The sequence below is a fragment of the Etheostoma spectabile genome, chromosome 9 (assembly GCF_008692095.1).
Source record: "Etheostoma spectabile isolate EspeVRDwgs_2016 chromosome 9, UIUC_Espe_1.0, whole genome shotgun sequence".
NCBI classification, from domain to species: Eukaryota; Metazoa; Chordata; class Actinopteri; order Perciformes; family Percidae; genus Etheostoma; species Etheostoma spectabile.
Window position 1 is genome coordinate 33,366,833 of NC_045741.1, and position 11,261 is coordinate 33,378,093.

General features: G+C 39.2%; 1 protein-coding gene across 2 annotated transcripts in view; it reads right to left on the reverse strand.

Annotated features, from left to right (window-relative positions):
* Positions 1-10,427, reverse strand: part of LOC116695364 (selection and upkeep of intraepithelial T-cells protein 1) — a 38,595-nt gene extending 28,168 nt beyond the window's left edge. The window contains exons 1-4 of one of the 2 annotated variants that reach the window (XM_032525583.1): positions 10,218-10,427; positions 5,281-5,643; positions 3,660-3,755; positions 2,532-2,842 (exon numbers count right to left, since the gene is read on the reverse strand). In XM_032525583.1, the coding sequence (XP_032381474.1) occupies positions 2,742-2,842; positions 3,660-3,755; positions 5,281-5,643; positions 10,218-10,311 (654 nt within the window). In that variant the 5' untranslated portion in view covers positions 10,312-10,427 and the 3' untranslated portion in view covers positions 2,532-2,741. Of the gene's footprint in view, positions 1-2,531; positions 2,843-3,659; positions 3,756-5,280; positions 5,644-10,217 lie in introns of those variants that run through there. The other variant, XM_032525582.1, reaches the window with a different exon arrangement.
* Positions 10,428-11,261: the final 834 nt, after the last annotated feature.

Sequence of the window (11,261 nt, forward strand, 5' to 3'; positions counted from 1 at the left end):
TCTAGACCACTCTATAATTTACAGATGAAGCAGGTCTAGACCTACTCTATAATTTACAAAAATCCAACAATTCCAGTAATTCCTCCCAGAGCATTTAGTGCAACAGTGGTGAGGAAAAACTCCTTTTAGGGAGAAACCTGGGACAGACCAGGCTCTTGGTCAGCCTCAACAGCCTGTCCCTCGTCCCTCGTCCCCATGCTGGTCACACACTGCTGCGGGACGGCGTCCCGCTCTTTAACCAGCATGTCACTAGTCAGCCTGTGTGTGTAAGATAAAGCCACACAACAGGAACTGAGACTCGAGGAAAATTTGTTTAACTTTAGTTTTTGGGTCAAACTTCAGATTTTTAAAAAAACTTTTCCAAATTGGACTTTCCGAGAATTCAGTGATTTTTCCCGTCTCTCCGTGACCTTTACGTTACGTTACAGTCAACGTAGATTTAAAGCGTCTGGAGACACGGACGTCTGACCCCCGTGACCTCGGACGGAGTCAGGCTGAGAGACAAAGAGCCCACGTGTTGCTCAAGGACTCACGGCAGTGAATGCCACGTCTGGACGTCGGTGGACGCCGTCTCATAACCGACGGAGACGAACGCAGGCAGACGGAGACAAAGGACGGTGAACTCCACCTTTATGCAGAGAGACGGCAGATAAAAGGAGACACGCTGCACGCTGGTCATTTAAAAAATAAGGATTTATTCAGCAGCTTCTTCTTCTAACAACAACATTAGAGCAACATTGGAAACAAGATCCAAGTGAACAAAACACTAAACATAACATGTTGGAAATAACTTCACGTGTATAAATATAATCCAGAAACCGAATGGATCACAACCATTAACCCACGGTTTGAGAGTTTAAGAGAGACAACGTAGGAACTGGTTTTAGTGCAAGATGTGTTTAGGTCGCTGAGACTAGAGCCCGACCGATATACCGGCCGATATATCGGCATTTCACGATATATCGGCGTGTGCATTTATAATGGCCGATTTAAATTTTTTTTTTTTTTTAAATATTCATTCATCAAAATCATTTATAATGACAACTAAATGATTTGGATAAATGGATATTTAAAAAATAAAAAACAAGTTAAGTTTCATATCTTAAGTTTGTATTTTTCTACATTTAATTTATCAGAACTTTAATATAATTTGATGTTCTGCTGTGCCATAAAACTAATTATATTGTTTTAGTGAACTCATTAATAGCTGCAAATAATTAACAAATCTGTTTTGTTACGAATTTCTGGATTTAAATTAAATATATATAGTATAGTTCTATATAAATGAGGGTTTTTGAACATTTTCAGAGTTTTTATGTTTTCAGTAACATCTTTTTTATTACATTTTGGAATTCATGGTCAATAACCCTCATTTATATAGAATTATAACCTAATATTAGAGTTAAAAAAGCAGAAATTATGAATTATTTAGGGGTATGAAAGTGATCAGTTGTATTTATAAAGATCGATGGAAGGAATCTAATCCATTTTTATGGTAATTTGGTTAAAAAGAAACTCATATTTCAGATATAGACATTTTTTAAAGCGGGTCAGATTTGACCCGGGACAACAGGAGGGTTAAAGATCCTTCATCGGTCGGGCTCTAGTCGAGACCCCCGCCTTCAGTGCATATGGTTATTAAAATAATAAAACCCAACAATGTAATATAAATATAATAAGGTGAGACTGGGTCAGTTAGGTGGAGAGAAATCTCTCAGCTTCCCCTCTCTCTTCCTCCTCCTCTTCCTCCTTCCTCTCCCTCCTCAGCGCAGCGCCCCAAAGGTTCGACTCCGAACCGATGTCACACCCCCCCCCCCAACCATATCTCAGCCTCTTTCAAAAAATAAGGCAAAAACTATTAAAATAAAATACTATCTCAACGATAGTAAAGACTGAGTGACAAGCTAATGCCATCAAATCAGATTTATAAAAAACAAATCTTCTATTACTGTGTTATGTAATATTCTTCTCCTCCTCCTCCTCCTCCTCCTCCTCCTTCTTCTTCATGTAGAAACACAGCGTGCGTTTAAGTCTTGAGGTAAGTCGTATATTCCTAACATCTACCCAACATGTTTTTGAAATTAAAGTTGGCATGACCTGCAGAAGCCCGAGTAGTGTAGTACATATTTAACAGGCTGCATTGAGCATTATATATATTCAAATATTATTTAAATAAATAGCAACTGAAATTGAAAGGATTATCCGACCACGTCGGGTCGGATGTTACGGCGTAACTTTGAGGTTTTGCTTGTGAAATGGAATTTAAAAATCTTCAAGATTTACACCGTGACTGTGAGGACTCCGTCTCGTACTCTACGTGGGACGGATATTAACAGTCACACAAATACTTACTACTAAACTACTAACTAACTAACTAACTAACTAACTAACTAACTAACTAACTAACTAACCACCCATCAATCCATCTCTTTATTTGTTAATCCTGCTCCGTAGTCCAGGCGTCTGGTCACAGAGACGCCGGATTCACAGACCACGTGTGTGCATTGTCATAACAACAGAACCACCACCAGTGAGTTGTGATGTTGTATTTCTCTCCCATTTGTCCCCTCCAGGCGGAGGACACACAGAGACAAGCTTGTTGTCCTTTTCGTCCATCGTGTGGTGGACCACCGCGGCTGTTGTCTCCAGACGTTGGAGGTCTGGACCGAGGAGGGAAGGCGGTGCCGGTGATTTCCCTTAAACGGCCAAGTCCTCCACACCCACGGGTTGTTTTTGACACTTTAATCGGGGTAATAGTCCCCCGACCCCGACCCGACCCCAGGAGGACGAGGACGCAAACATACAGCCCGAGGGTGGGGACGCTGAGGTAGAAGATGACGGAACGCCAGCCTGATCCAAGGAGAAGACAAGACACACAAAGCTGCAATAAATGGAAAACCACGCACAAATGTAGACTATAGGCATTGGAAAGGCGATATATTATATTATTATATATATATATAATATATATATATATATATATATATATATATATATATATATATATATGATTCAGCTAAATATTTACTGTTTCTCTGGTAACGCTTTGTCTCTAGAAGTGTTTTATTAAAAAGAAAAGCCCAATATTATCGAGTCCCATGACTTGCAAATAAATAAATAAAATAAATGGAAATCCAATTTGAGCCCGTGTATGACTCAGCATCTACCAATACCATGACTCAGCATCTACCAATACCATGTCTCGGCCTGACTCAGCGTCTACCAATACCATGACTCAGCCTAACTCAGCGTCTACCAATACCATGACTCAGCGTCTACCAATACCATGACTCAGCGTCTACCAATACCATGACTCAGCGTCTACCAATACCATGACTCAGTCTAACTCAGCGTCTACCAATACCATGACTCAGCCTCTCAGACTAACCAGGTCTACCAATACCAGTGACTCAGCATGACTACAGCGGTCTACAACATACCATGACTCAGCGTTACCAAACCATGACCTACAGCGTCTACCAATACCATGACACAGCGTCTACCAATACCATGTCTCAGCCTGACTCAGCGTCTACCAATACCATGTCTCAGCCTGACTCAGCGTCTACCAATACCATATCTCAGCGTCTTCCAAAAGCATGACTCAGCGTCTCCCAATAATGTTTTGCTTCTGTCTTCTGAGAGTTGGACCGTGTTCTCACCTTTGACCCTCGTCTCATTGTTGGGAGCTGGAGTCTCGAGTATTTTGGGATGCAGCGGCGTCTCGGCCGTCGAGGTTTTAACAGAGCGGGGCTCTAAAAAAATAAAAAGAAGAAAGATTTGTACTGATTTAAAAAGACATTATAGGACAAACTGTTGTTGGCAAAATGGTTAGTGGGAGTTGGATGTGGGTCTGGATTTTCTGGCTAACAAACTTGACTAAAAACACCCAAATTCAATGAAAGTAGCGAGCTGATTTTATTTATTTACTTGTGAGGAGCGTTGTACACGACCACCCACGTTATTTCTTTTGACAATTTGGTTAAAAGAAACCCACATTTCTGATATGGAAATTTTTTGGTAATGGATCAAATTTGACCCGAGGACACCAGGAAGGTTAAAAGACTAAACTCTGTGAAGAAGTCCAACTACGGTCATTAGATCTGAGAAAACGCTGTCAGTCCACCGTTGTGTTTTCAATGAAAGATAGTGATCATTCATTTTATTGGTGAAGAGCGTCATTGTGTTATTTTTTGGGTACTTTGGTTGAAAGAAACCCATATTTCTGATTAAGAAACATTGAAAACGGGTCAAATTTGTCCCGTAGACGGGTTAGCTTTGATGCTTTTTGGCGCTCTTTTTTTTGCCGCATTTGCATTTTATTTCGGTTTAGGTGCTGCCCAAAAACGTCTCGAGGTGGGGCTGCACCCGAGAGTGAAACCCCTGAAAACAACAACCAACCACCCGTTTCACATCCTGAACGTGTCAACTGCTCCGGTTCTGAATCTGCCAAGTTCAGTTTTTGAGTTTGTTAAAAAAAAAAGTTTCCCGCCTTTTAAAAAAAAAAGTTTGGTGCACAACTAGTTGGGCAAAATGTGTGAGGTAATAACCGTTAGCAACGGCGCTAAGGGGTATGACTGTTGAAGCTAATTGATTTTGTTCAGGTGTGCCAAGTTGTAATTATAAGACTGTTAAGGTAGAGCTGTCACTTGTTGCCGTGGCAACTCCAAACATCCTGGGCCGTAGCCGACTGATTTTTTTTGCAGCTTCAAATAAATTTCACGTTGGGAGAAACGTTACAACTGGCCCACATGACACGTGATATGAGACAAAGCGAGAGAGACACAGAGACAAAGACAGAGCGCGAGACAGAGACAAAAAGAGACAAAAAGAGAGAGACAGACAAAGAGAGAGACAAAGAGACAGACAGAGACAAAGCCAGACAGAGACAGAGACAAAGAGAGAGAGAGAGACAGACAAAGAGAGAGAGAGAGACAAAGAGAGAGAAAGAGACAGAGACAAAGCGAGACAGAGAGAGAGACAGACAAAGAGAGAGAGAGAGACAAAGAGAGAGAGAAAGAGAGACAGAGACAAAGAGAGAGAGAGAGACAAAGAGAGAGAGACAAAGAGAGAGAGAGAGAGAGAGAGACAAAGAGAGAGAGAGAGAGACAAAGACAAAGCGAGACAGAGAGAGAGAGAGACAGACAAAGAGAGAGAGAGAGACAAAGAGAGAGAGAAAGAGAGAGAGAGTTTGAGAGACAGAGAGAGAGACAAAGAGAGAGAGAGAGAGAGAGAGAGAGACAGAGACAAAGAGACAGACAAAGAGAGAGAGTCACTCACCCACAACGAGCTGGACGACCGAGCTGCAGTCTAACTTGGGGACGTAGCAGCGGTACGGCCCCGTGTCCCCGAGCGTGGCGTTGACGATCTTCAGCGAGATGTTCCCGTCCCTCAGGGCGTCCGTGAACAGCGCCGTCCTCTCGGCGTAGGACGGGATCTTCATGTCCGGGACCTCCCGCTTGTCCCGGTAGAGGTGCACGTACGCAACGCGGCTCAGCCGGTCCGACGGGTCCGGCTTCAGGTCCGGCTTGGACCACTCCACCGTCTTGTCCTGCACGTCCTCTCTGGGGTCCAACTGGCACGGCAGGACGACGTCGTCGCCCAGGGCGACGACGATTGGCCGACGGGACCCGATCACCTGAACTGGACAACACACAGGGGGACAATTTGGACAAACTGGAAGGTTCAGCGGCAATAACAACACCTCAACTTCCTGCCAACTCCTTTCTGTAAAGTCACGCCAACTTTCCCGGACCTATGACTTTATTTTACGTCGGCGTTACGAAAAAGGAAGCTGGGATTTTGGAACTAGGGCAACTAAGAGATACTTCATCACTAATTGCTGAAAACTATAAAATAGAAAATGCCAATTATAACCCTCTGAAAGCCAAGTGGGAGTCTTTGATTGTTTTGTATGATCAGCAGTCCCAAAAACCCAAAGATAAATTAGGCCTGCATGCTACTGGGGAAAAAAAAATTAAAAAATCTGACATTGCGATATATTTTCCCCCTGAGATATATTTTACGATATGAAAAAATAAAAACGGTAATTTTTAAAAGATGACATAAACAGCTCCATTTGGACATAAATCATTCTCGACTGTTGTGGTGATTTTGTACGGGAGTGCAACTACACAGAAGATAAAAATTAAAAAGGATCTTTTCTAATGTGAAACTTACACCGTAGTCATATTTTCTAATCTCCAGTTAGCTTTTAGCACGGACTCTCCCTGTGAAATACGCCTTTTATCTATTTTAAACTACTTTTCATTGCATTTTGAGCTTCGAGTTGTTGTTATTCAATTATATAGCATTTGAAGAAAAATAAAAAACGGTTTCTAACAGTATTCTGACTCAACTTTGACATACGCGAGTCTATTAACCCTTGTGTTGTCTTCCCTGTTTTTCCCCTTATCTCAACAATTTTGTTGCTTTTAATTTTAAGCTTTTATATATTTTTTATTAAATTTCTTTTTAGCAATTTTGCCGCCTTTTCTAACATTTTTCACCCGTATTTTGACTTCAATTATTCAGGCTATAAAAAAAAAAACTTTTGACAACATGAGGGTTTAAGGAATGGATGTTGATGATAATCACAGACTGGAATATGTCAACTTTTACTTTTCAACACTATTTCAAAACCACTTATTTTCAAATGCTATCAAATTGAATAAGACACCCCAAAATTTACTTATCAAAATCCCAATTAAAAAGAACATTGATATAGGAAAATGGGTCAATATGACCTGAGGACAACATGAGGGTTAACATACATTCCTCTAATATTAGTCAAAATAATGCATTATTTCAGCTTTTTATGACTCAAAAATGAGGTATAATTAAAAAAAATCCAACAAGGTTTATTGAGATTGAATTACAGAAAAATAAGTGTATCACTAGTGGTAGTACGCTGGTGTCCGTGGCGTGTGTCAACAGTCAAATAAATTAAAAACAAAAACATTTTTTTTTTTTTAAAGTGTCCAAAAAAGGACAAAAATGTTGTTTTTCTAATTTGACCTGAGAAGACAACAGGTGCATGGTGGGCGGGGGAAGACAAGAAAAACATAAATTTCAATAAAACACACTCACCACTTCTCTGGGGAAAACCCCGTAACCTGAATATTTTAATTTCTAATTAATTCCAAAAACTTTTACTTTCATTCAATTCACACCAAATCTCCCCCGTAGAGTTTAAGTCTCTTTGTGGTTTTTTTTGTTTCTCGCTGTAGTCGATTAACAGCTGAATTTTAAAGATTAGGATTTTGTTTTTATTAGGACTACATTTTTATTGCATTTTGAGTTGTTTTCTTCAATTACATAACATTCGAAGAAGAAAAATTAAAACTGTTTCTAACAGTATTCTGACTCAACTTTGACGTACGCGAGTCTATTAACATACAATCCTCTAATATTAGTCAAAATAATGCATCATTTCAGCTTTCATGACTCAAAAATGAGGTACAATTTAGAAATCCATTAGGATTTATTGATATTGAATTACAGAAAAATAAGTGTATCACTAGTGGCAGTACGCTGGTGTCCGTGGCGTGTGACGGCAGTCAAATAAATTTAAAAAAAGTGAAAAAGTGTCCAAAAAATAATTTGACCCGAGAGGACAACAGGTGCATTGTGGGCGGGGGAAGACAACAAGAAAAATAAATTTAAAAACACACTCACCACCTCTCTGGGGGAAACCCCGTAACCTGAATATTTTACTTCTAATTAATTCCAAAAACTTTTCCTTTCACTCAACTCACACCAGATCTCCCCCGTGCATTTTACGTCTCTTTGTGGGGTTTCTGTTTCTCGTTGTAGTCGATTTACAGCTGACATTTAAAGATTTGGATCTTTGTTGAGTCATGATGATGCTCTGTTACCAAAATAAGAATATTAGCTGAGTAATTGTTTGGAACAACAACATTGTGGTGTAAGAAGAGCAAGGTCTCTCTCTTATCACATCATGGTACATCTGGAGCACCATGCAACTTTGTGTGTTTCTGGGTCCAAATTTCAACATCTTGTTGTTCTTTTTCCACACTTTTTGTTGACATTATTCCAATTTTTTTATCCCTTTTTCCAGATTTCTTGTCACTTTTTTAAATTATGTCTTTTGTCAATTTTTGTAGCTTTTTAAAAACAAGTTTTGTCAACCCTTCCGATGCTTTTGACAATTTATTTGACAACTTTTGCGATGTTTTTGGTCACTTTTTTCGGCGTTTAAAAACAAAGAAAAGAAGTAGATTCTTTCCCCTGCGTTTTTTGTAGCTTCTTCCAAAATTTGGCACTTTTTAAAACATCCTTTTGTCATAGTCCTGATATAGAAAGATTGTAAACGAAGACACAACAGGAGGGTCAGGCTGTGTCAGTGAATTCAAAGACATCTTAACAGAGAGATGTTGTCACGTTCCTACAGGAGTCTCTTAACTTTATTAACTGGTTTGTAACTTAGTTTCTGGAAAACACTGAGCCCATTTATGTGAAACGACCCCGTCTCAGTTACATTAAAAAGGGGGAAACACCGGTGAGTCCATCTCTGACTCACTACGGACTTAAGTTAATAAAGTGGTTTTTCCTCCCAAAATTTTTTATATATTATAGTCGATTTACAGCTGGTAATTAAAGATTAGGATTTTGTCGAGTCATGAGGATGCTCTGTTACCAAAATAAGAATATTAGCTGAGTAATTGTTTTTAACAACAACATCGTGGTGTAAGAAGAACAAGAGCAAGGTCTCTCTCTTATCACATCATGGTACATCTGGAGCACCATGCAACTTTGAGTTCTTCTGGGTCCAAATTTCAACATCTTGTTGTTCTTTTTCTACACTTTTTGTTGACATTATTCCAATCTTTTTGTCAATTTTTCCAGATTTCTTGTCACTTTTTTTTTTTAAATTATGTTTTTGTCAATTTTTGACTGATTATTTGTCGCCTTTGCCAATGTTTTTGGTCACTTTTTTTCAGCGTTTAAAAACAAAAAAGTAGATTTTTTTCCCCTGCGTTTTTTGTAGCTTCTTCCAACATTTCGCCACTTTTTTAACATCCTTTTGTCACAGTCCTGATATTGAAAGAGTTTGTAAACGAGGACACAACAGGAGGGTCAGGACAACTTAACAGATAGATGTCTCTTAACTTTATTAACTTGTTTGTAACTTAGTTTCTGGAAAACACTGAGTCCATTTATGTGAAACGACCCCGTCTCAGTTACATTAAAAAGGGGGAAACACCGGTGAGTCCATCTCTGACTCACTACAGACTTCAGGAGATGAAGAAAGAGGTTTTTCCCTCTCGACATATGGAAACCAGCTCAAAGAAAAACTGATAATGATTTTAACATTTATTTTTTGTAGGAGGCTGTGGTGTAGTGCTCATTCATAATGTCACATTAGCTACAGCAGACTAGCTGCGAGTGGCGACCTGAACATCGCCAGCAACGTGTGTGTGTGTGTGTGTGTGTGTGTGTGTGTGTGTGTGTGTGTGTGTGATCGAGTGAAGAATCTGATGAAAGAGGCAGGTAACGGATACTTAGCGGTAAGCTATCAGACTGGAACTCCAGAGCTCTCGCGAGAGCACCGTTTGAATTTGCCCAGCCAATCGGATTTCCACGCTAGGAAACAACCCGAGACATAGCATTTTGATCGTAGCTATGGCAACGTTGCGTTGGTAACGTTCCGAGTTCAACGGTTTTCAACTTAACAGTTATTGTAAACATAACGCTAACAGCTATTATTTAAACAGATATTCAGATTAATAGACAAACACTGTCCGATATATATATATATATATATATATATATATATATATATCTAACGGTAACCTTTGCTATAGTTAACGTTAGCTAAAGCTATATAGCTAACGTTAACGTTAGATGGGCGGTTGATAGCGGACTGTTTAAATTTATTTAAATATCTCAACGGTTAACAGCGAAGCCTCATCGAAAATAACGTCTAAAATTAACTTAAATTACGCGTTTCATGGTAAAACTGTCAGAACATGTTCAGACCATAGACATATAACATTTATTATGTCTATGGTTCAGACTATACACCGGTGATATTAATATTAATAAATATAGAGTCTATGGTTCAGACACTACTCCGGCTAACGTTAACTGACGTACCGTTGACGTAACGTTTGACCTCGGCCCGGTGAAATTTGAATGTAAAGAATAAATGAGCTACATGACAGCCTGATAAATTAGAAAACACACGAGCTTACCTTTAACCCCCGTCTGTGCTGCCGTGCCAAAAGGCACTAAGTCCGTCCAGAGAGTAAACGTGAAGCACAGCACGAAGATACCGAGGTGAACCATGAAATCCTCCGATAGAAAGACAGAAACTACCGGCTGTGGTGTGCTCCTCTGGCGCTGAATGAATGAATGAACGAACGTGCGTAGCAGGACGTGGTTATTAAAAGAAGGTACGTCATCACGTGTGGTTACGTCAGCTGCGTCATGGTTTTTCCTCCTCCCATGATGACGGAGCCACGTTGGCATGTAAACAAACCACCATGTAAATAAACCATAAACTCGTGATTCTTGACTGTGTATCGACGAGATTGCACGAGAATGTTCTGCTGCTCATTTTTACTGATTTCTTAGTTCAGAAACGGACCCATTTGAATGATCTTAGGCTCGTGAACTCTTCCCGTTGTCCTCGCGGGTGACATTTGACCCATTTAAGAAAAATAAACAAAATAAAATATCCACATCACAAATTTGGGTTTCTATCATCTGAAATGTTAAAAAAATCAACAACAACGTGGATACAACTAGTAAAGTAAATTATAACGTTACTGTTTCAGTGAATTTGGGTGTTGTATTAAATGTTAAGGCATTTGAAAGAAGAAGAGATAAAGAAGATATAAAGAGATAAAGAGATAAAGAACAAATGTCAAAAAACAAAAAAATGTCAAAAAAACATCGGAAAAAGTGTGAAAAAAACAACGAATAAAAGTAAAAAACTAAATAAATGGAAAAAGCTGAAAAAAGTGCCAAAAACCTCTGATCATGATGGATATTGATCCCAATAAAATGGGAAAATACTGTGTTAATCAGTCACACAGCTCAGAATACAAATATAAATGAAGTACTAGGATACAATATACATGAAATTATAATAATAGGAAGTAAATACAAGGACAAATATTGTTGGGAATACAAAAAAATGTGTAACTGCTTTAACCCTTGTACGGTATTCAGGTCAAATTGACCCATTTCTAATTTTTACAAGAAAGATAAATGGTCCAAGTTCCATGTTTTCT